Genomic DNA, 27,135 nt, shown 5'->3' with positions numbered 1-27,135 from the left:
ATGGTGATGCCTAAAATCTGTGTCTAATGATCATATTCAATGAAAACCAGAAGATCCTTGATTCTAAAGATCTACAGTAGAGAACAATAGGTTCTCCATAATTTTTCCTGGAGATTTACAAGACATAACTGTATAGCATAGTATAGTATAAGGTCATCTGGTTTTCATTCCAACTCAGCTCTCAATTAAAGGATTTCAGTGGGGTGTCAAGATTAACTTCACATTCAGCCACTGCTTTGAGAGACATTTGTTAAGTCTCTCCCTAAATCACTCATTTCTACAGTCTGGGAAACATTGTTAGTGCCTGATCAACTAAGCAAGTCCAGTCCAGTTTAGTCCAGTCAATTCTCTGTGCTCAATGCAGGGAACTCTAGTCCTTTGGGGGGGGCTGAAGGAAGTTCAGGGGTCTATTGCAGATAATCTTGAAATGACTATCTTCAAAAACACTACCTGAATTGGGGGCTCCCTTGTAGGACAATTAAAGGGAAAGTAGATCCCCCTATACATCCCTGTACCACCCTCCAGTGGCTAACAATATTAAGGCGATGATCGATCTGCAGCTGCACTGCTTGAGTTTGCATATCTTGTAAGGGCGTCTCTCCAGCAGCAGTGAGGAATCCTCTGTCCCTGAGTGGGCGGACACAGTCGTGTCAAGAGGAGGGAGGCAGACAGAGCTGAAAGGCTGAAACTCTACGTAGAGGAGTTTGGCAAACAGACAGAGTTTACCGGAGGAGGAGAGCCTCAGTTTAAAGAGTATTGGAGTTGTAGGAACTACAATTTATTATCATGAATAAATTAATGATAATATATCTACAAAAATAAATACAGTTGTAGAGAAAGACAAGAGATTGAGTCAATTGAGAAGCACTGGTGACTTTGTTGTCAGCTTTCTAAACTGAGGACGAGTGAGAGAAACAAAGGATCCAGAGCAAGGAAAAAGAAAGCTGACATGAATAGCTCAGCTTCGGTAATGGGGGTGAAATATGTGAGCAGCGCTTTCACGGGCATTTGTGCCACCATTGGCTGCGGTGCCAGCATCATTGTTTTGCTGTGTGTGCTCCGGACCCGGTATGTTGAGCTCAAGGAGAAGAGAACCAGCGACGCCAACCTAATCATTGGCACCGTGGCCATATCCAACATGCTGATGTGCCTGAACACGGCGGTGTGGGCTCTAGATAATAGTGTCAACAATTTTTGCAAATACCCTGTCATTGCCACCATGGTCTTGTTTAACGAAGTTCTGACTGTGTGCACCAGCATCTGGTATAACGCCTTGCTCTGCCTCTATTACTGCCTCAAGATCCTCCCTGCAAAGACAGGCTGCTTCAGGGCCATCAAATCCCATCTCTCCCACTCGGTGCGCTGGGCGTTGTTGATCATCTTCTTCCTCTGCTTCGGCATGTCTTGGAACTCGCTTCTGAAGGGCCACTGCCAGCCCCAAAACCTCACCAACTCCACAGAGCTCCTGGCGACATATGAAAGTACAGTCAAACAGGAGAATCTTATCTTTACAGTTGTGGGCTCCTTCCTGTTCTTGGTGCTGCCCTTCACAGTCATGACGACCTCCTGCGTGGCCATCCTCCGCCACCTGCGGGCCCACATCCGCCGCATGAAGAGCGGCTGCAGTGAGTTCTCCTCGTTGCCACGTCTGGACAGCGAGCGGAGGGTGATGCGCTTGATGTCCTGCCAGGTGCTGCTGTACAGCGTCTCCCTCATCCTGTACACCTGGATGAGCTATTCCAACAGTGACGTGACACAGTTTCAATTCTACTCCACCATCCCCCTGACCCTGTTCTGCTTGACTACGTCCGTCAACTTTCTGCTCCGCAATCCCAACCTGCGTCAGAGTGCCACCTACCTGGGCCGCCGGGCTCTCTGTCAGGATGCCCCCAATCAACTGGACGAAGACCCCGAATGATGCCTCCTGGATATAGTATAGTATAGCATAGTATAGTATAAGCTCATCTGGTTTTCATTCCACCTCAGCCCTCAATTAAAGGTTTTCAGTGAGGAGTCCAGATTAACTTCACATTCAGCCACTGCTTTGAGAGACATTGTTAAGTCTCTCCCTAAATCACTAATTTCTACAGACTGGGAAACACGTTAGTGCCTGATCAACTAAGCAAGTCCAGTCCAGTTTAGTCCAGTCAATTCTCTGTGCTCAATGCAGGGAAATCTGGTCCTTGGGGGGGGGCTAAAGGAAGTTTAGGGGTCTGTTGCAGATAATCCTAAAATTATTGTATCTTTCAAAATACTACCTGAATTGGGGCTCCATTGTAGGACAATTAAAGGGAAAGTAGATCCCCCTGCACATCCCTGTACCACCCTCCAGTGGCTAAAATTATGAAGGAGACATATCATTTTTCAAAGTTATGATCGATCTGCAGCTGCACTGCTTGAGTTTGCATATCGTGTCAGGGCTTCTCTCCAGCAGCGGTGAGGAATGGTCTGTCCCTGAGCGGGCGGACACAGTTCTGTCAAGAGGAGAGAGGCAGACAGAGCTGAAAGGCTGAAACTACATAGAGGAGTTTGGAAACAGACAGAGCTCACCGGAGGAGGAGAGCCTCAGTTTAAAGAGTATTGGAGTTGTATGAACTAAGGGGTAAAGTTAATAAATGAATGACAAGATATCTATGAAAATAAATACATATGTAGAGAAGGACAAGAGGTCGAGTCAATTGAGAAGCACTGGTGACTTTGTTGTCTGCTTTCTAAACTGAGGACGAGAAAGAGAAACAAAGGATCCAGGGCAAGGAAAAGAAGAGAAAGCTGACATGAATAGGTCAGATTCTGGATTGGGGGGCAAATACGTGAGCAGCGCTTTAACAGGCATTTGCGCCTTCCTCGGCTGCAGTGCCAGCATCGTGGTCTTGCTGTGTGTGCTCCGGACCCGGCAGGTTGAGCTCAAGGAGAAGAGAACCAGCGACGCCAACCTAATCATCGGCACCGTGGCCATATCCAACATGCTGCTGTGCCTGAACACGGCGGTGTGGGTTCTAGATAGTGGTATCAAACATTTTTTGCAAATACCCTGGCATCGCCTTCATGGTCTTGTTTAACCAAGATCTGACCGTGTGCACCAGCATCTGGTACAATGCCTTGCTCTGCCTCTATTACTGCCTCAAGATCCTCCCTGCAAAGACAGGCTGCTTCAGGGTTATCAAGTCCCATCTCTCCTGCTTGGTGTGCTGGGCGTTGTTGATCATCTTCTTCCTCTGCTTCGGCATGTCTTGGAACTCGCTTTTGAAGGGCCACTGCCGGCCCCAAAACCTCACCAACGCCACAGAGCTGCTGTTGACGTATGACTGTACAGTCAAACAGGAGAATCTTATCTTTACAGTTGTGGGCTCCTTCCTGTTCTTGGCGCTGCCCCTCACAGTCATGACGGCCTCCTGCGTGGCCATCCTCCGCCACCTGCGGGCCCACATCCGCCGCATGAAGAGCGGCTGCAGTGAGTTCTCCTCGTCGCCACGTCTGGACAGCGAGCGGAGGGTGATGCGCTTGATGTCCTGCCAGGTGCTGCTGTACAGTGTCTCCCTCATCCTGTACATCATGTTGAGCTATTCCAGCAATGTTTTGCCACAGTTTCAGCTCTACGCCAACATCCCCCTGACCCTGTTCTGCTTGACCACGTCCGTCAACTTTCTGCTCCGCAATCCCAACCTGCGTCAGGGTGCCACCTACCTGGGCCGCCGGGCTCTCTGTCAGGATGCCCCCAATCAACTGGACGAAGACCCCGAATGATGCCTCCTGGATATAGTATAGTATAGCATAGTATAGTATAAGCTCATCTGGTTTTCATTCCACCTCAGCCCTCAATTAAAGGTTTTCAGTGAGGAGTCCAGATTAACTTCACATTCAGCCACTGCTTTGAGAGACATTTGTTAAGTCTCTCCCTAAATCACTAATTTCTACAGACTGGGAAACACGTTAGTGCCTGATCAACTAAGCAAGTCCAGTCCAGTTTAGTCCAGTCAATTCTTTGTGCTCAATGCAGGGAAATCTGGTCCTTGGTGGGGGGGCTAACGGAAGTTATGGGGTCTGTTGCAGATAATCCTAAAATTATTGTATCTTCCAAAACACTACCTGAATTGGGGGCTCCATTGTAGGACAATTAAAGGGAAAGTAGATCCCCCTGCACATCCCTGTACCACCCTCCAGTGGCTAAAATTATGAAGGAGACATATCATTTTTCAAAGTTATGATCGATCTGCAGCTGCACTGCTTGAGTTTGCATATCGTGTCAGGGCTTCTCTCCAGCAGCGGTGAGGAATGGTCTGTCCCTGAGCGGGCGGACACAGTTCTGTCAAGAGGAGAGAGGCAGACAGAGCTGAAAGGCTGAAACTACATAGAGGAGTTTGGAAACAGACAGAGCTCACCGGAGGAGGAGAGCCTCAGTTTAAAGAGTATTGGAGTTGTATGAACTAAGGGGTAAAGTTAATAAATGAATGACAAGATATCTATGAAAATAAATACATATGTAGAGAAGGACAAGAGGTCGAGTCAATTGAGAAGCACTGGTGACTTTGTTGTCTGCTTTCTAAACTGAGGACGAGAGAGAGAAACAAAGGATCCAGGGCAAGGAAAAGAAGAGAAAGCTGACATGAATAGGTCAGATTCTGGATTGGGGGGCAAATACGTGAGCAGCGCTTTAACAGGCATTTGCGCCTTCCTCGGCTGCAGTGCCAGCATCGTGGTCTTGCTGTGTGTGCTCCGGACCCGGCAGGTTGAGCTCAAGGAGAAGAGAACCAGCGACGCCAACCTAATCATCGGCATTGTGGCCATATCCAACATGCTGCTGTGCCTGAACACGGCGGTGTGGGTTCTAGATAGTGGTATCAACAATTTTTGCCAATACCCTGGCATCGCCTTCATGGTCTTGTTTAACCAATTTCTGACCGTGTGCACCAGCATCTGGTACAACGCCTTGCTCTGCCTCTATTACTGCCTCAAGATCCTCCCTGCAAAGACAGGCTGCTTCAGGGCCATCAAATCCCATCTCTCCCACTTGGTGCGCTGGGCGTTGTTGATCATCTTCTTCCTCTGCTTCGGCATGTCTTGGAACTCGCTTCTGAAGGGCCACTGCCGGCCCCAAAACCTCACCAACTCCACAGAGCTCCTGGCGACATATGAAAGTACAGTCAAACAGGAGGATCTTATCTTTACGGTTGTGTGTGTTTTAATCGGCTTGGTGCTGCCCTTCACAGTCATGATGGCCTCCTGCGTGGCCATCCTCCGCCACCTGCGGGCCCACATCCGCCGCATGAAGAGCGGCTGTAGCGAGTTCTCCTCATCGCCACGTCTGGACAGCGAGCGGAGGGTGATGCGCTTGATGTCCTGCCAGGTGCTGCTGTACAGCGTCTCCCTCATCCTGTACACCTGGATGATCTATTCCGGCGACACTGTGTCACAGTGTTGGTTCTACTCCACCATGCCCCTGACCCTGTTCTGCTTGACCATGTCCGTCAACTTTCTGCTCCTCAATCCCAACCTGCGCCAGAGTGCCACCTACCTGGGCCGCCGGGCTCTCTGTCAGGATGCCCCCAATCAACTGGGCGAAGACCCCGAATGATGCCTCCTGGATATAGTATAGTATAGCATAGTATATAGCTGTGTGAACGGGGAGTGCTGCTGAAGGCTGCTTGCTTCAGCCCTGTCTGTAGTTGGTATTGTACCGCTGTCTCTCTTTGGATCTCGTACATGTTTCAAAAAATAACACTGTAGTCCAAAAAGTTTAAATAAAATATAAATGAATGCTCCATTCTTATATTTACCTATATGCTTTCTTGTCACTGACTTGATAAGGGAACTTTTAAAAACATCACCTTGGAGGAAGAGTTTAATAACTGAGATAAACGCTTACAGCACCAAAATGATCCATCACTACATTTAAAGCATTTCTTTAATCCTATTTCCTATTGTTTTAGTTAATAATTACTAATTTACAGTGGCAATATACTATTATTATAATTAGTTGTCCCAGGTTGAAGCTGGGTTATTTGTTTATCATTATTATTATTATTATTATTATTAATAATAGTTTGAACAGTGTGTACATGTACACTTTGTAACACTGACTGGTAGGTTAACCTTTCAATATTTTGTTCTAGTTAATTGTGAATATATCTATCATGTAATATATATATATATATATATATATATATATATATATATATATATATATATATACTTTCTTGAAGTACATATATAGTATATATATATATATATATATATATATATATATATATATTCTTGTTATTTATGAGATTAGTATAGTACTGTAAACTGATTTTAACTATATTCATTTGTTTTTTTAATATATCAAAATGGAACCTATTGTGTGTTCAGTGTGTTTTCTATGTCCGCTTCTAAGCTTTAATAAATGTATTATGTTCCTTTGTAACGTACAGTAATAATAATAATAAATAATATAATTTGTAAAGTGTTTTGATGTACATTTTCTTTTTCAGACAATTCAGCTCCTTTTAGAATAAATCCGTGGGTAATTAATAAGAGATGTGATTTATGTATATATTTGTGTCCTTTTCTTTATTTCTGTATGATGTGTCCAAGAAAAGTGCAAAGCTAGCACTGCTTAAAGACTGCCAAGACGTTTTGTTTCTACTCAGAATAATTGTACTTCAGTTCATTTTTACTTTAAAGTTTCAATCATGTGTTTTTGATTCACAGTTGTCCTACGTGCAGTGTGAGTGAAGAGAGCGGGAAGATTATTCAGCCAGGCAAACTACCAATAAGAATTGTGTATTCATTTATTTATTTATTTGGAAAGAGGGAATTGAAATCTTTGTACAGGAAGTCATTCAACCTGCGAAATCGAAACTTATCAACATGGCTTCTGCTGCCGGGCTTGTGGACGGTCTGTCCTGCGGGCTGTGCCACGAAATTTACCGCGACCCCCTGGAGCTGCCCTGCGGACACTTCTACTGCCGGTGAGCGCGGAGCCACGGCCGGCCGGCGGCACCAATTCAGCCAAAAGGGAGCACATTTCTGCAGCCTACCTGGGGACTTGAGTCACAGGAAAGTGAAAAACTGACAGTCATTGAAATGCACGCATCAGAAAGCTACATAATAATAATAATAATAATAATAATAATAATAATAATAACTAAATGGCGCAGGACTCGGTGACTCATCACCACGAGGAGTATTAGTACTTCAATGACTCATCAACTTTTTTACAAACTCTAAACACAACGCCTTCACGTAAACTCAAAAGATCCTGTCACTCATAAGGGGTTATTTGTTCTTCTCCTCCTCCTCCCGTTTCAGATCCTGTGTAGATGATTTACAGCAGCAACAGGAGACCCCAAGCTGCCCGCAGTGCCGAGCGGAGTTCTCCCCTGCAGCCGTCAGGTCCAACCCCGTGTTGAACGCCCTGCTGGCACACTGGAGGGCCGTCCCCCGCCCGCCGTCCCCGCCGGATCGCCCCCTCTGCCCGGCTCACGGGCGGGCGCTGGACCGCTACTGCCTGGGCGACGCGGAGCTGCTGTGCGTGGACTGCCGCGACTCCCGGCCGCACCTGTACCATGAGGTGCTCAACGCCAGGGACGCCGTGCAGGAGTTCAAGGTGGGACAGAGTTCAGATAAAACATCCAGTGGTTTATAGCGCCTTTCGCAAACAAGAGCCACAGAGCTTCACACATTAGAGAACAGAAACCACCACTACAACGAAAAGTGTCAAGTTATTTTGTCTGCATGTGAAATGACTGGATACGCAGTGGCGCCCCCAGGATTTGGCCACCAAAACCAAAAGCCATAACTGAATTTCAGGAATTGTATTATGCTGTTGTAGTATATAGGATTGTGAGTTACGGAATCGCGTAGTGATATACTTTGGTTTATTTTGTTACAGTTATTGTTGCTAATTATTTGATGTGCATGAGCTAATACCGGTGCAGTTCACATTTTGAGTTCCACAACAATCCTGTTTTAATGTGTTATGTATTTTTATATATGTGTTAGGCGATCAATAGTTCTTCAAATAGGCTAGTTGTCCTTTTCCTTAAAAAGACAAATATACAGGTTTAATTTGAAGGAGTACATTGATTGTAAGGAACAAAACATTTACTGGGAACAAGCCTACTCAAGTTTGAAAACACCATACAGAGGCCTCCAATTATTTTCAATACAGCTTTATTCGGCTGTTGCTGCGTCTTATGTCCAAAAATGAAAAACAAAACAAAAAAGCATAATCATGGACAACAATATACATTTTACTATAGCCTATGGTCGGAGTGGGTCAAAAGCGGCTGGCTGCCTGGCTATGCATTTATCATTATAATCTTTCACATTAACTATTATGAAAAATATACGTTATTGATTTAAATGAATAGTACCTAATGTAAAATATCAGATAGAAGCATATGCATGTGCGATTCGCTAGGGGGGGCAGTGGGGGGGCATTGATTGTATCAGGGTGGCAGTGCCCCCCCCTGGCCACCCCTTGGCGGCGCCACAGGTTATGAATTATTTTTAAGGTAGTATGCTGGTTTATATCAGTCATAGTTTGCAGTTGAAATGTAGGCTAGGAATTGTTTGCATCAGGAATAAAATGTCAAATTAAGTGGGTTAGTAGCTGTAGTATAATAGCAAATATGTTCATAATCACGATAGTATTTAGATATATAGTTAGTATATGTAAGTATAATCATGATGTCTCATACAATGGAAATAGTTCCAAGAGTAAGGGGTTTTTACATCATGAAGTGTCTATAATATGCAAATACGAGCACAAAAAGGAAAATACAAAATGTTTTTAATAGTGTCATAAAGGAACAAGAATTGTTGAATTGTTGTACGTGACCATGGATCAAATATGAATCTGTAACATTTTTGTACCCTACAAGATTGTAGTGTGGTGTATCATAGTAAACACCTAGTAAACTATAGTTTATCATGGTACAATTTAATGGTTAAAAATGATAAGGCGTAGTAGTGTAGCTTGGTAAAATCAACATGATAAAAATGCAGTAAATGAAAGGTAAGAATACTGTAGAATTGTGGTAAAATAATTGTAAAATAATTATAAAAGGTGATTTAAATCCACTTAATTCATTCATTTTAAATTGCAAGTTGTTGGTTCATAGCTAGTTAGAAAGCAGAGTTGAAAGCTTTCAATCGCATAGCTGTCTATCCCTTTTATGTCTCTATGTCACTTTCATCTCTCCCTTTCTTATATCCCAATCATGTATATCATGTCACTATCATTATTTTAAAATGATCACATTTGCGATAATTAATTTTGTATCATTGAAGTGTGATGTCAAGACTGTGGATCCTATGGCATCTTAAGTAGGGGTAGAGAATTCGAAGAACACAACATGACACGTTACTGTGTTAATAGGCTCCCACAGCACACTGCGCAACACAACACTTTATAGCTCTATTACCACAGTATTCCACACTACACTTTACTGTGTTTACCACAGTGCAGCACACTACATTGTATTGGGTATTTGACCATTATTTTAGTGGTTATAGTTAGTGTTTAAATTAACGTAATAATACTAAAGATCTTGCAAGAGAGCAAGACAGCATGTTATCTCACAATCAGACTAATTAAAACCATCTAATCTTTCACTCCAGTTCAGTAATATAATTCATTCTGTTCTCTTCCCCTCAGGAGAAATTTGAAAACTCTGCCGCGAAGCTCAAAGGACGAATGGAACGACTGAGCTCCCAGAAAGATGGCTACACGGCCCTGCTACAGGGAATAGAGGTGAGAGGGTGGGACACTGAGTTAGCGTGACGGTTCATATTGCAGATTATTCGAGATTCATTTGCCACACATTTGCTACTGTTTTTCTGCGTCTCTAATAATTTCCTCAAGCTATGAAAGGAATTGAATAGGATCTATTCCAAACAGAGCATAGAAAAAATCTCGATTAAATGTGTATCAAACCTACTGTAGGACACTGGACTTTGGTACCCTGATAAGCTGCCACCACCTTTATATGACAGGTGAGGTCTGGCTTAAGAGATCCCCACAGATTCGGAAAGGTAAAAGCACAAACATACACCAAAAAAACAATTCAAACCATTTATTAAAAACCAATGTATCAATGACATCAAGAGAAGAAACAATTGACAGGTTTTGCTACAAGTCTGGTGTAATTTGTTTAAAACTATCGTCAGTTTCCATTAAACTTGTACCTACACAATTAATAATCCTTTATACAACAACATCAGTTAAAAACAACTCATAACTCCTTTATTGCACACAGTCAACCCAGACTGATAGTAGAGAGAGAGAGAATGTGAGAGTGAATGTGAATGTGAATGTGAGAGTGTGAGACCCAACTTCAGACTCTAGCAATGTGGACAGTGGACAGTACTTCACGCTCCTCGGGTAGAGAGCATCCTTCGCAGTGTGGCGACTGGAGTCTCGGGTTTCATTCAGGACCAAACGCGGAGCGCAGAGGAGCGGATCCGGGAGAGCTTCGGGAAGCTGCGCTCGTTCATGGAGGAAGAGGAGCGGGCTGCGCTGCAGAGGCTGTGGGAGCAGGAGGGGGTGGCCCGGGTGGCGGTCATGGAGGCGGTGCAAGCGGCAGACGAGGGGCTGCAGCTGCTGGCAGGCAGTCTGGATGCTCTGCAGCTCCAGCTTAAGGAGGAGGACAACGTGGCTTTTTTGAAGGTAAAATACTGTCCACACTGCGGCCCTTGACAGGTGAGGCAGTGCAGGAGTGACATCTAACGCGCTTTTGTTTGTACTTTCCAGAACATAGAAGACACTCGCCAAAAGTAAGTTTTATTTTATTTCTTATTTGTTTAAGTTTATTCTTTATTTCACCAAGGGGTATAATGTAGATGTTTGCTTTTTTAATGTATTTATATGTTTCTAAAGTGAAAATACCATTTAAATAAATACATATATACATACACACACAACCTGTAAGTTGCATTATGGTTCTTACTCCTGCTTTTGATGCTCTTGTAAATTAGGCTCCCTCCCCAATGCTTTGTGGCCTATTGACCTAACCAGGTGCAATGTGTGCCTGCTTGCCTCCCAGGGCCGATGTGATCCTGGGAGCCATTCCGGAGCCCAGCGTGACCTCAGAGCAGCTGCTGTGGGCGGGGCCTCTGCAGTTCTGGGTCTGGAAGAAGATGCGCAGTGTCCTGGATCTTGGTAGGGGGTGCTGTTAGGGGACGCCACATGGAGTTGTGGCTAGGGCTTATCAGAGGGTCAGGGCTAAGCTCCAGATTTCTGCTTGCTTTCTCGGTTTTACATATTACATTTTAACTGTTAATAGTCCCTTGCCTCTCTCTCTCTCTCTCTCTCTCTCTCTCTCTCTCTCTCTCTCTCTCTCTCTATCTCTCTCTCTTTTGCCATGCAGCGCCCATCAGCTTCAAGCTCAACAAGGAGACGGCCTGTCCCTTCCTGAAGCTGGACAGCAACACCCGGGTACACTGTGGGGACAAGAGGCGGGATGTCCCGGACCTGCCCCAGAGGTTCGACCCGGCGGCCTGCGTGCTGGGCGAGCCTGGTTTCTCGGAGGGGGTCCACTACTGGGAGGTGGAGGTGGGGGAGAAGAAGGAGTGGGGCCTGGGGGTGGCCAGGGACTCGGTGAAGCGCAAAGGCGAGATGCGGCTCTGCCCTGCCCAGGGGTTCTGGGTGCTGGTGCGGCAGGAGGACCAATATGGTGCCTACACCTCCCCGCCCACCCCGCTGTCTGTCTCCCCGCGGCCCACGAGGATTGGGATCTGCCTGGACTACGCTGCGGGGAAGCTGTCCTTCTTCAACCCCGACCGTCCCGCTCACATCTACAGCTTCCAGGCCTCCTTCGCTGGGCCGCTGCACCCCTTCTTCTTTGTGGGCGTCTCGATCAGCAAAGACATCCCGCTGAGCATCGTCCCGGCTCAGGTGTAAGTGGGCTGTCTGTGCGGCTGCTTGCTCAGGAACAAGTGTGCTGGATGAGGCTCTGGTCTCTCCAGCACCTGCTGGCAAAATAGAACAGAATCAGATTAACTAGTGTGTCGTGTGTCCCCCCCCACTAGAAAGGCATACGACTGCGTGGAAATGCTGCTGCTGGAGTTGGGCTGTCGGGGGGTTTCACATTGCGGGGCCACATCTTCTGTGTCTCTGGTGTTGATGTTGGAAATGTGACAGCATTATCAGTACTACTATGTAGAAGAGGCGTAGTTTAAACTTAGAAAGATCACAGATGGTTATCATTTTAAAGACAAGTGTAACATAAGGAAACAGTAAATTAAACGCAGAAGAATTTTATACATACTGTATAACAATTATATAATATCAACAACTTGGACTGAGACTCTCTGGATATACTTTGTGTGCATGTGACAGTACGTTCTGCAAAATATATTATTGAATGCGGATGGTATGGTGCATGTTTCTTTCATCGACAGTTTGTAGGTGAGTGTAAGTAGGAGCAGTCGGGTGAGGAGTAGTATGCATAAGTGATAGTATGTGTTGTAGAACAATCAGTCTTCAATCGGGTTAGAACGTTTGTTGCAATGCCTTTATTACACGTGACGTGGAGAACAGCAGTGAATCAAGAAGAATCCAAAGTTGTTCTGCCTTTATTTTAATAGTCAGAGCTTTTATACACAAAAATCAAAGAGCTGGTTATAATCAGAAAGTCATTACTATGTTATCTTAAAAGTTAGCTAAGCAGAATATATATCATTAGAGGACAGAGTTCATAGGTCAACACATGGTTCTAGGAAACAGGCACTTAAGTCATACCGTTTGACATTGTCTCCAAGGTTCTCATTGTAAATAACAAACAGAAATCAAGCTACCTTCTGGCCTGACCTAACTTGACCTTAGCTTTCTTAAGTATACAAGAGAGAAAAACAGGTATGAGAGAAATAATTTCTAACTTTCCTTCCACATATGTGACAGAAAGTAGCTCAGTAGTGGTTGTATACAAGCAAGTGTGTAAAAAGACATACATGTGTGTCAGGAGGGGCGGTGATAATACTGCAGTATATGTAACAGTACTACACTATACTACTACACTGTATTATACAACAACTATGACATATGAATATAGCAGTCATTATTACTGCCTAGTTTGTGACCCTATGAAGCCAATTGATTTCACGCTATCATACTCTACTGTACCATAATATACTCTACCAAGGTGATCATTTTCCAGGGAATGTGTGTATCTATGTTTGCGTAATTATCATTTGGTCTGTGTGTGCACGCTGCCTTGCGCCCTGTGTCTGATGGGTTGAGCTCTGGCTCACTGTGACCCAGTACTGGATAAAGCATGAATGAAAGTGCACGCATGGATGGACTCCAGTGGAAGGGTTGACACTACTCTCCTCTAGTGGTGAGCGTTTGACAGATTGAGGCCACATGGCCGTGGTGTGCCCAGTGAAGTCAGCCCCCCTGTCTCAGACGACAAGGTTTGGTCTGCTTCCCCCTCGTGGTTGTATGGTGCATAGATGCACGTCAGAGCTCCAGTTGCTGGAGAAAGTGGCTTTTACATCTTTTACAATGGAACTAAACTACTCACATATTATGGATCATGCAACCATTCACCTCATTAATGTCTCTCTGTACCCCTCTCTCTCTCAGTCAAGAATAAAGAACAAACTTTCATTTTTTCTTTTAACGGATGTAAGCCCATGAAATACTGGCTTTATACAAAATAAATGAATGCCATTAATGCAGTAGAGAGGAAAATATCCTCTATCACTAAACAGCAGCTCCTGTAAGCAGAATGTCGTCTTCAACAATAAGTCCTAAACTGCTTAACTGCATGGTATTGCATTGTCCTCGCCACCAGGGGCCAATTGCCAAAAATAAAGATATTGTGAAACAAACATTCATAATACGTCTACAAATACTTATTAGTAATGAAGGCGGATGTTGTAAAACCTGCTTAGACGAATTCGAATCAGGCAGAGCGACGGACACCTCCTATCGGCAGAGCGCTCGGCCGGTCTTTGGAAGACGGGGTCCTGAGAGGAAATCTCCTGTACATGTGGGTATTTCCTACGAGTTTCATCAGACGACTGTGTGTTCAATACCGGGAGTGGAAACTGCTGTAATTCTTCCTTGTGCCAAATCTGTCGCTTCCCGTCGCATTAGGTGAGTCTAGGCCATGGTTACAGTCAATGGCGAATACAGGTTAATGTCTGAGTAAATGCGACTGAAGTCTGTTTTTATTAATTGTTGTGAAAGTTGACACTTGGAGGAACTCTCAAATTAACGCAAATAATAATACAGCACCACTCCGGTGGGTTAGGCATTTCGTAATTATTGTTATTAATGTATTACTGACTACAGGGTGATCGGCAATGCATATCTGGTTAAACAGTTTCGTTGCAGCGATTGTTTTGGGAGGTACCTGGTGGCACAACAATGCAGCTGATTGACAAGTGCACAACCCGTGTGTCCGCCCTGCCTGTATGCACAGTGCGCCTGTTATGTTGTTTAGGGGAAATTCAACTGCGACACAAAGATAAGCGAAACTAACAGCAGCAGAAGAGAAAATGCGATGTTAGAGAGCATTGCATCAGTGACAGTAAATTAGAGCTTGAATCAATACATCTCCATCTGTGTAGTATAATGATATGTATCTGATCATATACTTTCTTCTTTCACCGTGCAGTTACTATACACGTCTGTGGTTTTTATAGTTTAAATTGAAACAATCCCAAGTGATATGTATTGACTGCTGCTCTTCCATCTCTCCTATGGTACCTGTGTCAGTGTGGAGAGTTTATTCTGAATACTATGCATTCAAATCAAAAGCACAAGAGGAGGTGATGCAAGAGGAAGGGCTTCTTTCAAATACATTTTGATTAGTGATCAGGATGCAGATCAGGCTTAGTGTTGGTCTAGGACGTAGACCAACACTAAGCCTGATTTGCACCCTAATAATGAAAATGTGAAAGGGTCGTGCCTTAACCTCACCATAAACTAAACTTAGACTCTAGGTTTAGTTTATGGTGAGGTTAAGGCTTATGACCCTTTCACACTTTCATCCTCTACCTACCCAGCTTTGCACACAGTTAGAGGATTTGACAACATTCTTTCATACAACAGTTTCGATAAGCGGGTCAGATCTGCGGTCACTGCAGGGAGTCCACAGTGCTAGGGGCCTTTCCGCTCGCTCTACCCGGGTCAGTGCTGGCTGGCTGGCTGACCCAGCCCCTGATGCAGGTCGCTCTTCAGCTGGGTCGACGCACGTTCTGTTGGTGGATGTGCTTTCACACCAGGGCCGGAGGCGATTCCAGTTTTCCCACTCCAATTCCAGTTATGTTTTTAATTCCTTTTTCAATTCAGTTCCAATTCTGGTAGAGCCAATTGGTCAGGGGCAGAAAGAATTGGAATTGGAATTTGGAATGGTTCTGAAAAAGGGAATTAGATTTTGACCCAGACCCCTTGTCACCCTGGGTGGATAAAAAGGGGTTCATCAGTGGGTTGGTGCGTTAGTACGTGGGATGGCTCAGTAAAGCAAATTTCCCACACAGATGAGTGTCTCTGCCAGTGGGGAGTAGCTCAGATATTGCTTTGGGTGGGCTACAAATAACTCTAGATTTTCCCTTGTTTTGTGTGTAATTTTCACTTTTTGTAAAGGTCTTTAGAATAATGTTTTTTCCCTTTCTAAATCAAGATTACAATATGTATGCATTGAAAAGCATTATTATTCCTGATTCTATTACTTCTAGTACTTTTATTGGTATTAAAATTCTATTATTATCATTTGCATTATCATCACTGCTACTACTACTGTATCTATTGAAGCATTAAGTATCGTTTCTCCTGTAACAGCATGGCGACCCTGTACGTCTCCCCGCACTCGGACGATTTCCGCAGTCAGCTGGTTCTGATTGCTGCCCAGTTCTCTGCCCCCAAGCCGGCGCTGGGGAAGGGGGTTCCGTCGGGCCAGGGGCTACCCTGCCTGGTGCTGAGCGATGGTCTGGTGCTGTCGGGGGCGTTGGCGGTGGCGTGGTACCTGTGTCCCGAGAGACTGACTGGGATGGAGCTGAAGGAGGCTTCCCTGATCCGCCAGTGGCTGAGCTTCGCGGAGAACGAAGTGACGCCTGTGGCCTGCGGTGCTGCCTTCCCCCTGCTGGGGGTGCTGAACACTAACAATCAGGTAGGTGGGGGCGAGCCACACTGATGGAATGGGTGCCGGTGAAAGAGAACTGCACTCGACCGACTGCACTCAGCACTGTCTCTTCCATGCATCTCTTTGCACAGACTGCCGACCGGGCCCGCTCCGAGCTGCGCAAGGTCCTGGGCTTTCTGGACGCCCATCTGAAGCTGCGCACCTTCCTGGTTGGGGAGAGGGTGACCCTGGCGGACGTCGCGGTGGCCAGCACTCTTCTGCTGCCCTTCAAATACGTGAGTCCTTTTGCACCTCTGCTCCTGTGATTCCCCTCCACAACACCTTTAAGTCCAGTCCAGTCCCGCCATTGCTAAATGTATCATCTCAAGTATTTTTCTTTACCAGCCTGTTCAATGCAGCCATTGTCACTGTGTCACAGGTGCTGGAGCCGGGGCTGCGGAAGTCCCTGATGAACGTGACGCGCTGGTTTGAGACCTGTGTCAACCAGCCACAGTTCAGACAAGTCCTGGGCAAGGTGGCGCTATGCGAGAAAGCGGTGCCGGTCCAGCCCAAACCCAGCTCTGCTCCGGCGGCACCCACTTCCAGCGGTAGGCGACTGGGAAAGAGTGCCTGTAGTCAGAAAGGGGAAAAAAAAGAAAAAAAGATATTCAAATGAATACTTTCATGCGATCAATGTTACTTGTGTAATGTGGTTGAAATATACATATATGTTTTTAAACCAAGAAATTTGCTTTGGTACATTAATTTGTACTGGGTATAATCTCTTGTCTGGTTAACCAACCAGAATAATTGTGTAGTTGTTTGTTGATCTTCAGAATACCTGTCCTTGTAAATCCTGTGATGGGATTTGTCCTTGTGCTGGGGCAGAAGAGATTGTTGTCATTGTGATTGAGATTCATTGTGATCTGACTGTCGCTCCAGATCTGCCATCTAGCGTTGTGCCCCTGTGCCCCTGTGCCTCTGTGTTGCAGGTCACGTGCAGCCGAGTGCCGCCGCCCCCCCCAAGACCGAGGCCCAGCTGAAGAAAGAAGCCAAGAAGAAAGAGAAGCTGGAGAAGTTCCAGCAGAAGAAGGATATGGAGCAGAAGAAGCAGCAGCAGCAGGCTCAGACAGAGGTATTCTGCACTGGCACTTTAAATCGGCCTGTCACCACTCATATAGCACCCCCGGCACGAAACATCTGTCTCTGGGAGCGGCCTCTCTCCCTCCCTCTTGCGCTCATCGTCCCGACTGCTTTCTCTTCCAGAAAAAGAACAAGCCAGAGAAGAAGGAGAAGAAGGACCTGGGTGTCATAACCTATGACATCCCCACCCCGCCGGGGGAAAAGAAAGGTAGGGGAGAGGTTTTGCAGGGATTTCATGAACTCCCAGTGTGAGCCATCGAACATGAATAATAACAATAATGTAATAATCTATGCTAATCAATAGAAATATGAACAGCTTGCCTTGGACTTGCATAAGAATATTTGAATCTATGCTAATTAATAACATTATGCCTCAGACTTGAATGGGATGAGTCCCTGCTGGCTCTGGTCTCAGGGTGACCGAGCCCTGGCCTGATGGTAGGCCCTGATGCCTGTGTGTTCTCTGCAGATGTGAAGTGCCCCATGCCCGACTCCTATAGCCCCCAGTACGTGGAAGCGGCCTGGTACCCCTGGTGGGAGAAGCAGTCCTTCTTCAAGCCGGAGTATGGGGTGAGTGGGTCGGGTCCGGGGACGCCGTGCAAACGCCCTGGTAGACGCACAGCTGGTGGTAGATTCACTGTAGTGTGGCAGTGGTCTCCAGTCCACTGTGTTTAGTGATGTGTGTCCAGTTCTGATTGTTGTTCATAGTTTAGTGTCAGGTTTGTCTGTCTATGCTTTTCTGTAGAGTTTATTTACAGTGCAGCAAATGCCCACTTAACTATCTGAATTTGTGTTGTGGCTTAACTGGACAGAGCAGAAGATTCAGAGAGGCAGAGAGAACCTGTTAGATTGAAGGGCCTCCAGAATCATGATCAAGGCTAAGTCGTTGTGCGTTTCCATGTTGGCTCTCTTTCAGCGCAAGGATCTGTCCCAGCCTAACCCGAAAGGCGTGTTCATGATGTGTATCCCTCCGCCCAATGTGACCGGATCCCTGCACCTCGGCCACGCCCTCACCAACTCCATTCAGGACTCACTGACGCGCTGGTGAGGACGTCTCTCTGCAGCTGGCAGTGTGTCTCCGCAGAGGGAATCTGGTGTGATCTGTAACACTGACGCACACGTCCCCTCCATCTCTCGGTCTCTCAGGCACAGGATGCGTGGAGAGACGACGTTGTGGAACCCTGGCTGTGACCACGCGGGCATCGCCACCCAGGTGGTGGTGGAGAAGAAGCTGTGGAAGGAGCAGGGCAAGAACCGACACGACCTGGGAAGAGACGCCTTCATCGCCGAGGTCTGGAAGTGGAAGAACGAGTGAGTCTGGGGAGGAGTAAAAAGAGGGAGGGGATGGTGGAATGAGGAAGTGATTGGAGAGATGGTACAAGCTGAGGGAGAATAGAGAGAGTGGACTGGACAAGGGAGGCAGGTGGAGATGTAGTGGGTGAGGGTGGAAGGAAAGGAAAAGAAGGGATGGGGATAGCTCTGCTCAGGAGCTCAGACTGGCTGACCTGCGCTGTCCTGTTTCTCAGGAAGGGAGACCGCATCTACCACCAGCTGAGGAAACTGGGCTCGTCTCTGGACTGGGAGAGGGCCTGCTTCACCATGGACCCAGTGAGTCAGGGCTGGGGCCGCCGCCGGAGATCTCGGGAGTCACAAAACTCCTTGTCAGTTCAGTGTGTTCAAAACTCGCCCCTCTCCCCTTCTCCCTCTCTCCCTCCCTCTGTAGAAACTGTCCTACGCAGTGCAGGAAGCCTTTGTACGGATGCATGAGGAGGGGGTGATCTACAGGAGCAAGCGCCTGGTCAACTGGTCCTGTACGCTGAACTCCGCCATCTCGGACATCGAGGTCAGTGTAATAGAAAGGGACGGTGTCTGTAATTCCCCTGCGTTTTCAAGGCTAAAGGAATCCTAGATAGATCTGGTTCCTCAACAACTCTTGTATTCTGTTTTCCTCACTTCTCCTGAACATGAACAAGAGAGAGGAGAGAGAGAGAAATTCTCATATCACTTAGTTATCCTCATGAACCAGGTCAAGTGAGAGATTCAGTAACAGGTGGGAATCTAGTCTCTAATAGAGGCTTGTTGGTGCTTACGTTTCATGGGGACTGGGAACTGGGATATGTTTTTATTTTCTGTAGAGGCATCTACTGATAGCGGGTTTTGGCTTCCCCAGGTGGATAAGAAGGAGCTGACGGGCCGGACACTGCTGCCTGTCCCGGGATACAAAGAGAAGGTGGAGTTCGGAGTCCTGGTGTCCTTCGCCTACAAGATTGAAGGATCTGGTGAGTGTAGGGGGGGGAGTCGACCGCATTTCTGTATCAATTTCCAAACTGCTGAAGTCCAACTCCAGTTAAGGGTGTTTTGATTTTCATTTCAAACTTGGGGACCCCTAACTCTCCAGGACCAAGGCTGCAGACCTCTATGTTGCTGGACTGTTCTATAGAGTACTGTACCGCACCGTGTACGTTTGAGGTCCGATGCTGTTCTTTTTCCCACCCCCTGGCTGTGAGTCTGACTCTGTGCTCTGTGTTTCAGACGAGGAGGTGGTTGTGGCCACCACTCGTATAGAGACCATGCTGGGAGACACTGCGGTGGCCGTTCACCCTGAGGACCCCCGATACCAGGTCAGTACCCTCTGAGGAGAGGGAGGAAGGGGTAGACATCTTTCTCCATCTCGATCAGACCTTTAAAAAAATATATCGATCCAGCATCTATCATTTTGTCTCTCCCAAGATAGTGTGAACTGATAGAGGTGGGAGCTTGCATTCAGCTGCAGATCTTAAACTGTCTTGCGAAACAAAGGCCTCTAGACACAAAGATCAGCTTCTCAGGAACTGCCAATGCATTATTTTTTCTTTTCTTTTTGATCATTTCTTCTGCTTCCACACCCAACAGCATCTGAAAGGCAAAACTGTGCATCACCCATTCTGCGACCGCAAGATGCCCATTGTGTTTGATGACTTTGTGGACATGAGCTTTGGAACAGGTGAAAAGGGAGAACGTTGGGGCAGAGACACTTTCACACACTTTCACTCACACTCATACACTGATGCGTACACACTCTCACACTCTGACACGCGCGCACTCTCGCACACCTACACACACCGCTACACCATTCGTACCCCATCCCACACTTACCCCTCTGCTGCATCCCTCTCCCCCGGCCAGGTGCTGTGAAGATCACCCCAGCCCACGACCACAACGACTACGAGGTGGGACTGCGGCACGACCTGGGCTTCATCAACATCCTGGACGACAACGGCTTACTCATCAATGTCCCGCCTCCCTTCCTGGTACAGCACAGCACGCCACACCCCTCAACTGCTGCAGGGCTGGGCGGTTAAAAAGAGACGCATTGCATTAAAACCATCTCGGTCATATAGCCTTGAGTGGCCTATAGGAGAGACGCTGCCATATTGTTTATCTCGCTCTCTCTCTCTCTCAGGGCATGAAGCGCTTTGACGCCAGGAAGTCGGTCCTGCAGGCTCTGAAAGACCGAGGCCTGTTTAAGGAGACCAAGGACAACCCCATGGTGGTTCCTGTGTGCAGGTGAGCCTGTCCCCCCTCCTCTCCCCAGTCTCTCCATACATGCCCCGCATCTCCCTCTAAACCCCAGATCAATGGCAAGGAAACATGTCTGCCTCTATCATTCAGTAACCCCTCTCTCCAGTCCCGGTTCAAGACTCTGCTATAAGGGGTGTGGTGTCTCCGCAGCCGCTCCAAGGACGTGGTGGAGCCGCTGATGAAGCCGCAGTGGTACGTGGACTGCTCCGAGATGGGCCGGCAGGCTGCGCAGGCCGTGAGGTCCGGGGAGCTGAAGATCATCCCGGAGACCCACCTGAAGACCTGGTTCAACTGGATGGACAACATCAGGTAAGCGGTCAACTTCCCTGGGGGCAGAAGAGGTCCCGAGACATCAGGTCTTCTGTTGGTCCTTTTTAATGCTACTTTAATAAAGTTTTCCTTGATCACATCTAATTTTGATGATTATTGTTATAGGGAGATTTCTGACAGTAGGATATGGTTTGGCCCATCTTGCTAGTTTGGTAAATGCATTCATATATTCATCAATAATTTAATAGATGATTACCAATAGGCTATTAAAAATGTGCGAAGAACAAAAACTGATTGTCTAAAATAATATTCCTTTAAATATTACTGATGTGATTTTGTTCATTTACTTCTGTTGCACAGGGACTGGTGTATTTCTCGACAGCTGTGGTGGGGTCACCGTATCCCAGCATACTTTGTGACTGTGAATGACCCCTCTGTTCCTGCTGGGGAGGTGATTATTATTATTATTTTTTTTTTTATTATTATTATTTTTTTTTTATTCCTGTGCTTGGAGGTACATTTCTCCAGTAAAAACCTCACTGTGTTAAAGGAAAAAGAAAAGCCCAGGTGTCTAGATTTGGATTAAAATTTTTCTGTATACTACACTTGCAGTGTCATATTTCTGATGCTCATTTAAACACTTTATTGAAGCCCTTAATTCCTTGTAATCTCATCTCTGATCAGGACACTGATGGGAAGTACTGGGTGAGTGGGCGCACAGAAGAGGAGGCCAGAGAGAAGGCAGCCAGCCTGTTTGGAGTCTCTGCGGACAAGATTTCCCTGAGACAGGGTGAGCTGGCCATTCCCACACAGCCCTATCCTATAGTCCACACAGCACTGCTCCAGTCTGGGTCCTATCCTATAGTCCACACAGCGCTGCTCCAGTCTGTGCCCTATAGTCCACACAGCGCCACTCCAGTCTGGGTCCTATCCTATAGTCCACACAGTGCCGCTCCAGTCTGGGCCCTATAGTCCACACAGCACTGCTCCAGTCTGGGCCCTATAGTCCACACAGTGCTGCTCCAGTCTGGGTCCTATAGTCCACACAGCGCTGCTCCAGTCTGGGCCCTATAGTCCACACAGTGCTGCTCCAGTCTGGGTCCTATAGTCCACACAGCGCTGCTCCAGTCTGGGCCCTATCCTATAGTCCACACAGCGCCACTCCAGTCTGGGCCCTATAATTCACACAGCGCTGCTCCAGTCTGGGCCCTATAGTCCACACAGCGCTGATTTTGCTCAAGATGAAAAGTTGTAATTTAACTTCAGGGTAATACTGGAATACTAAAATACCAGAAAGCATGTCCTGTTGCCTTGCAGATTATTTTGCAGTGCTAGTAAAAACTGCCGAAAATCTATGGTATGCGTCTGTAGTTTAAAAATCGTATAATACATGTGCATATTTTTCTACAGTAGAGCCAATACGAGCACTATTGTAAAGACCTCTGAATTAATATCCAGTGTCTGTCATCTCTCTGCTGCAGATGAGGACGTGCTGGACACCTGGTTCTCCTCCGGAATCTTTCCCTTCTCGATTTTCGGTTGGCCCAATGAGGTAAACGTGAAAAGAGTGTTTCGGGGCTGTAACTGGCACATGTCATGGTCAGATCTGTCTAGCTTTAAGGCATAGAGGTTCCCAAGGCAGAATCGTGGGTGTGATTTTATGAGAAGTTGTCGTGATACAGTATCGGTTGAAAGTTGTCACATGATGAACAATGTGTCCGCTGTTGGTTGAATGTCTCTCTTACCACTCTGTTCTCCATCACTCTTTTGTTTCCTCTCTGTCACCTTCCCTTTTTGCAAACACTCTCTGCATGCATGTATTCCTCTCTCTCTCTCTCTCTCTCCAGTAAGCCAGGTTTTATAAATTCACAGGCTATTTTGAGTTCCGCAATCTCATTTGTTTGTCATTTTGTGCCTCTCCCTCTCCCTCTCTCCCCTCTGCGCCCCAGACTCAGGACCTGCAGGTTTTCTACCCTGGCACCCTGCTGGAGACGGGCCATGACATCCTGTTCTTCTGGGTGGCCCGGATGGTGATGATGGGGCTCAAACTGACTGGGAAGCTGCCCTTTAAAGAGGTGGGAACCTGGGAGTTACACACAGCAGCTTTAGAAACATTTTGACCCCTGGGAATTATCATTATTCACATCACCAGTGCCTTGCAGTGTTGCCATCTACACACAGAAAAAAAGCTCCCAATGAGAGTACAGCTAATATGTGTAAAAATAAGAAATGTATCCGTATCTTCAGTGAAATAGGTTAAAAATGGTGTTCAGTGTAAGAATGCATCAAATCGAATACATTCCTTATTGATGTCATTGTATTTCATTTATTTATTCAGGTCTACCTCCACGCTGTTGTGAGAGACGCCCACGGGCGCAAGATGAGCAAATCTCTGGGCAACGTCATCGACCCCCTGGACGTTGTGACCGGCATCACCTTGGAGGTACAGACTTTCTCCTTGTTCCATCGGTCGAAAGTGAGACAAGCTAATTTCCCATAGGGGGACACCAGTGTATTGGAGGTGCAAATGTGTCCGTCGCTCCGATTGTGCCCTTGAAGTTATTGGTATGGGCGGAGATGTCATTTTTGTCTCTACCAGTCTGTCTGTTCTCTTCTCTCTCTCTCTCTAGGGTCTACACGCCCAGCTGGTGGAGAGCAACTTGGATCCTCTTGAGGTTGAACGAGCGAAGCAGGGCCAGGTACGGCCTCCTCCACAATACTGCTGATCTTTTCCCTGTGGGGATAAATGAACGAATGTGTTTTATTTAAACTTAGATTATTTTGAATTAATTTGCTATCACAGTCTCTCTGTTTGCTGCACACAATATCGGCCTTATCATAACTGGAAGGGTTCATAGACCCTTTCAAATACTACAAAATACAGATATCCTTATTAGATATGGAATGAAAAGCATCTATTTGAGCAGCACTAAAGACAGCTGCTTCGCTCTTCCACGGGGTGATCTATTCGTATTTTCAGACGTGTTTTCAACCCCTCCAACCCCCCTCCCCATTGTCTCGGTTGTGTCCCCCACCCGTGGTCCATGCTGAGCTGTGACCTTGTCTCCCTGGCAGAAATCCGACTACCCCAGCGGGATCCCGGAGTGCGGGACGGACGCTCTGCGCTTTGCCCTCTGCGCCTACACCAGCCAGGGTAAAGCACTGTGCCACTACCACCCCCCGTCCTCTTCTCCGAACCTGAAACCCAGCTGCACAACATGAACGAGACCGCGTGCGTGATGCACATCAGTGAATGCCCACTGACTTGCAGCTGCCCCTTCGTTTTTATTTATAGGGCCAATAACAGGCTTCTCACAGATTGAAGAAGCAGAAGAAGGCAGCCACAAAAACACATTATAAATCGTACTGTAACAAGATAGGCCAGCATAAGCTTGTGAAATCCGTGTCTGCAGGAGGCCACGCAAAGCAGGCTTCTAACCGCTGTGTCTGTGTGTCTGTAACAGGCAGGGACATTAACCTGGATGTCAACCGCATCCTGGGCTACAGGTACTTCTGTAACAAGCTGTGGAACGCCACTAAGTTCGCCATTCGGGGCCTGGGAGACGACTTCAAACCCAAAGAGCGAGCGCAGGTAAGCCTGAGATGCAGTCCAGTTCAGTTTGCAGTTCGAATTGCATGCTGGAATTGTGAGTGCGGCTTCCTCACGTCCCACAGTGGGGTCTTGATTGTTTAAAGGTCTACTGTGCTGTTTCTTATGGGAAGGTCCATCAAAAAAAATCTCTGTTCCTCAGCTGAGTGGTCAGGAGAGCCTGGTCGATCGCTGGATCCTGTCTCGGCTGTGTCACGCCGTGGAGCTCTGTGACTCCGGGTTCAAGAGCTATGACTTCCCTGCCGTCACCACCGCCATCTACAACTTCTGGCTGTACGAGCTCTGTGACGTCTACCTGGTATTTATACATATTTCTTACTTGGGTGGGATTAAAAAAACGAAACATGAATTGAAAGTATGATTAACATAGTAAGGATTCTCTAAAACGCTCTCCCTCTCCCTCTCCCTCTCCCTCTCTCAGGAGTGTCTGAAGCCGGTGTTCGCGGGTAGCGACACAGTGGCGATGGCCGTTTCCAGAGAGACGCTCTACACCTGTCTGGACGTGGGGCTTCGGCTCCTCAGCCCCATCATGCCATTCGTCAGCGAGGAGCTCTTCCAGCGGCTGCCACGCCGATCGGCCCAGGCCCCGCTGAGCATCTGCGTCACGCCATACCCAGAGGCCACCGAGGTAAACTGCCGGGGTCCGGGAGAGGGACTGAGTTCTGTGGTTTTGATGGATTCATTCATGTTTAAGGTGAAAATGTAATCTCTGTACGTCTGTCCGTCTGTCTATCAGTTCTGCTGGAGAAGTGAGGAAGCGGACGGACAGATGGAGTTTGTGATGACCATCGTGAGGACGATCCGATCCTTGAGGGCCGACTACAACCTCACCAAGACCAAGGCAGACTGTGAGTAGACCAGGGCCAGGTCCAGTATTGTGGGGGGGCTGATAAATGGACAGGGCCAGGAGTCGGTGTTGCCTGGTACTGCCGATCACAGTTAGGCAGTAGTCCAGTCTAGTTGGCACATTTTTTAGTGGATCCATCTTGAAAGGATTTCCCAAATATCTTGCCTGTCTTGTTTTGGGCACTCCCCCTCAGACTAGCTTGAAAAGATGATGATGATGATGATGATGATGATGATGTTCTCCTCACCCATCTCAGGCTACCTACAGTGTTTGGACCAGAACACAGCCACCATGGTGCAGCTCTACTGCCCCCAAATCCAGACCCTGTCCTCCTCCGGGGCCGTGGTGGCCCTGACGACGCAGCCGGTGCCCGAGGGCTGCGCGGTGGCCATCGCCTCCGACAAGTGTACCGTCAACCTGGTGCTCAAGGTACCGCCTGCCTCTCCTTCCTCCCCCAGAGCATACCAGACTCCAGAGGCCTGACCCTTTCTCTCTCTCTCTGTGGTTGACAGGGCCTGATCGACGCAGAGAAGGAGATTGCCAAGCTCAGCACCAAACGTGGGGAGCTGCAGAAACAGATTGAGAAGCTGCAGGAGAGGATGGGCAAGTCGGACTACAGGGAGAAGGTGCCGCAGAAAGTGCAGGAGGGAGACGCAGAGAAGGTCAGTGAGCCGCCCAGGACAGCAGGCGCGGTCCAGCACCGACTAAGAATCGCTACCTCTCATCGCCAGGCATCTGCATTGCCACTCAGATCCCTGCTGAGTATTAGTCACCCCCCCGCCCCCCAAAAAAGGATGATAATGGATCAATATCAACTACCCACTCTATTTCTGTATTAGTTTTGAGAGCATGTTGGGTTTCATGGCTACACTGCACTCCTCTAATTTGGTCACCAGCATAAATAAAGGAATACGACATTATCCTATTAATGATAAGCCAATCTAACAAATAAATCTCTGCCAGACAGAAACATTTGAATGACATGACATTTGAATGTCAGTAATGTGAAAAAACAAAGAAACAGCCAGCATCAGTGTTGAAAGCATGCACAAATTCAGAAAAGGCACAGTTTCTACATTTCTGAATTGTCATTTTGTTTATTAAAATAACGCACTTGATTTTTCTATTTTTGGTAGGTAATGTACTTCATAGATACAATAAATATTTGTTGTGCTTATTTGAAAGATCAGTTTAAAATGGCTTCTTCTGATTAGTTTGTCACTAATCCTCTTGTCATTGTTTTTCTCCAGCTGAAGCAGAGCCAGACAGAGCTGCAGAAAGTCCACGAAGCCATAGAGAACTTTAAGAAAATGCTGTAACCAATCAGCATCGAGGCCTCGTCCGTCTGTCCAATGGGCTGATGAGGAAGAACATTCTTTGGGACAGACCCCTCCGAGTTCGACTTGAACACTTCCTGTTTGCGGAAAGTCACAGCTGGGGAACCGAGTGTTGCATGGGTCTGATGATGTCTGTTTAGTCACTGTCCTTAACACTGGGAAACCCAAATAAATAGTATTTTATGCAACTTCTGTGATATTTGTATTTCTTGTGTACGGTATCTGTGAGTTTCCAAAGAGGCAAATGAGAAAAGCTTTTTAAAACCTGCTGTGGGCCTCATGGTGTGTGTTGCAGTGGTTTTAGCGGGAGCA

The 27,135-nt window shown here is 46.9% G+C and overlaps 4 protein-coding genes across 4 annotated transcripts; all 4 read left to right on the top strand.

Annotated features, from left to right (window-relative positions):
* The first annotated feature begins 970 nt into the window (after positions 1 to 970).
* Positions 971 to 1,918, top strand: LOC136711049 (taste receptor type 2 member 40-like). The gene has a single exon (XM_066687021.1). The coding sequence runs from the start codon at positions 971 to 973 to the stop codon at positions 1,916 to 1,918; it is 948 nt and encodes a 315-aa protein (XP_066543118.1).
* Positions 1,919 to 4,603: 2,685 nt separating this feature from the next.
* On the top strand, positions 4,604 to 5,572 carry LOC136711048 (taste receptor type 2 member 40-like). The gene has a single exon (XM_066687020.1). The coding sequence runs from the start codon at positions 4,604 to 4,606 to the stop codon at positions 5,570 to 5,572; it is 969 nt and encodes a 322-aa protein (XP_066543117.1).
* A 1,206-nt stretch (positions 5,573 to 6,778) lies between these two features.
* LOC136711129 (nuclear factor 7, ovary) lies at positions 6,779 to 12,357 on the top strand. Its single transcript, XM_066687172.1, has 7 exons — positions 6,779 to 6,950; positions 7,291 to 7,588; positions 9,644 to 9,739; positions 10,421 to 10,654; positions 10,739 to 10,761; positions 11,031 to 11,146; positions 11,355 to 12,357. Exons 1-7 carry the CDS (start codon positions 6,850 to 6,852, stop codon positions 11,885 to 11,887), a joined length of 1,401 nt encoding a protein of 466 aa, XP_066543269.1. The 5' UTR covers positions 6,779 to 6,849; the 3' UTR covers positions 11,888 to 12,357.
* Positions 12,358 to 13,945: 1,588 nt separating this feature from the next.
* Positions 13,946 to 27,011, top strand: vars1 (valyl-tRNA synthetase 1). The gene is made up of 31 exons (XM_066687169.1): positions 13,946 to 14,086; positions 15,776 to 16,103; positions 16,208 to 16,351; positions 16,495 to 16,663; positions 17,048 to 17,190; positions 17,322 to 17,406; positions 17,668 to 17,768; positions 18,115 to 18,242; positions 18,345 to 18,509; positions 18,725 to 18,806; positions 18,922 to 19,041; positions 19,369 to 19,477; positions 19,731 to 19,819; positions 20,091 to 20,181; positions 20,364 to 20,488; positions 20,641 to 20,744; positions 20,910 to 21,068; positions 21,390 to 21,480; positions 21,714 to 21,819; positions 22,511 to 22,581; positions 22,979 to 23,104; positions 23,368 to 23,472; positions 23,660 to 23,728; positions 24,105 to 24,183; positions 24,494 to 24,621; positions 24,782 to 24,937; positions 25,061 to 25,267; positions 25,376 to 25,487; positions 25,743 to 25,915; positions 25,999 to 26,148; positions 26,737 to 27,011. Exons 2-31 carry the CDS (start codon positions 15,777 to 15,779, stop codon positions 26,803 to 26,805), a joined length of 3,783 nt encoding a protein of 1,260 aa, XP_066543266.1. The 5' UTR covers positions 13,946 to 14,086; position 15,776; the 3' UTR covers positions 26,806 to 27,011.
* The last annotated feature ends 124 nt before the right edge of the window (positions 27,012 to 27,135 follow it).

Source organism: Amia ocellicauda, chromosome 15 (assembly GCF_036373705.1).
Source record: "Amia ocellicauda isolate fAmiCal2 chromosome 15, fAmiCal2.hap1, whole genome shotgun sequence".
Lineage (NCBI taxonomy): Eukaryota > Metazoa > Chordata > Actinopteri > Amiiformes > Amiidae > Amia > Amia ocellicauda.
This window is presented reverse-complemented; position numbering and strand designations above follow the sequence as displayed.

Excerpts from the sequence above, each read along its gene's own strand:
- LOC136711049 (XM_066687021.1), top strand. The coding sequence starts at position 971 with ATGGGGGTGAAATATGTGAGCAGCGCTTTCACGGGCATTTGTGCCACC.
- LOC136711048 (XM_066687020.1), top strand. The coding sequence starts at position 4,604 with ATGAATAGGTCAGATTCTGGATTGGGGGGCAAATACGTGAGCAGCGCT.
- LOC136711129 (XM_066687172.1), top strand. The coding sequence starts at position 6,850 with ATGGCTTCTGCTGCCGGGCTTGTGGACGGTCTGTCCTGCGGGCTGTGC. Across the intron at positions 9,740-10,420 it reads CCCTGCTACAGGGAATAGAG|GACCAAACGCGGAGCGCAGA; the intron begins GTGAGAGGGTGG and ends GGTTTCATTCAG. Across the intron at positions 11,147-11,354 it reads GCGCAGTGTCCTGGATCTTG|CGCCCATCAGCTTCAAGCTC; the intron begins GTAGGGGGTGCT and ends TTTGCCATGCAG.
- vars1 (XM_066687169.1), top strand. The coding sequence starts at position 15,777 with ATGGCGACCCTGTACGTCTCCCCGCACTCGGACGATTTCCGCAGTCAG. Across the intron at positions 17,191-17,321 it reads AGCAGCAGGCTCAGACAGAG|AAAAAGAACAAGCCAGAGAA; the intron begins GTATTCTGCACT and ends TTTCTCTTCCAG. Across the intron at positions 17,769-18,114 it reads TCTTCAAGCCGGAGTATGGG|CGCAAGGATCTGTCCCAGCC; the intron begins GTGAGTGGGTCG and ends GCTCTCTTTCAG.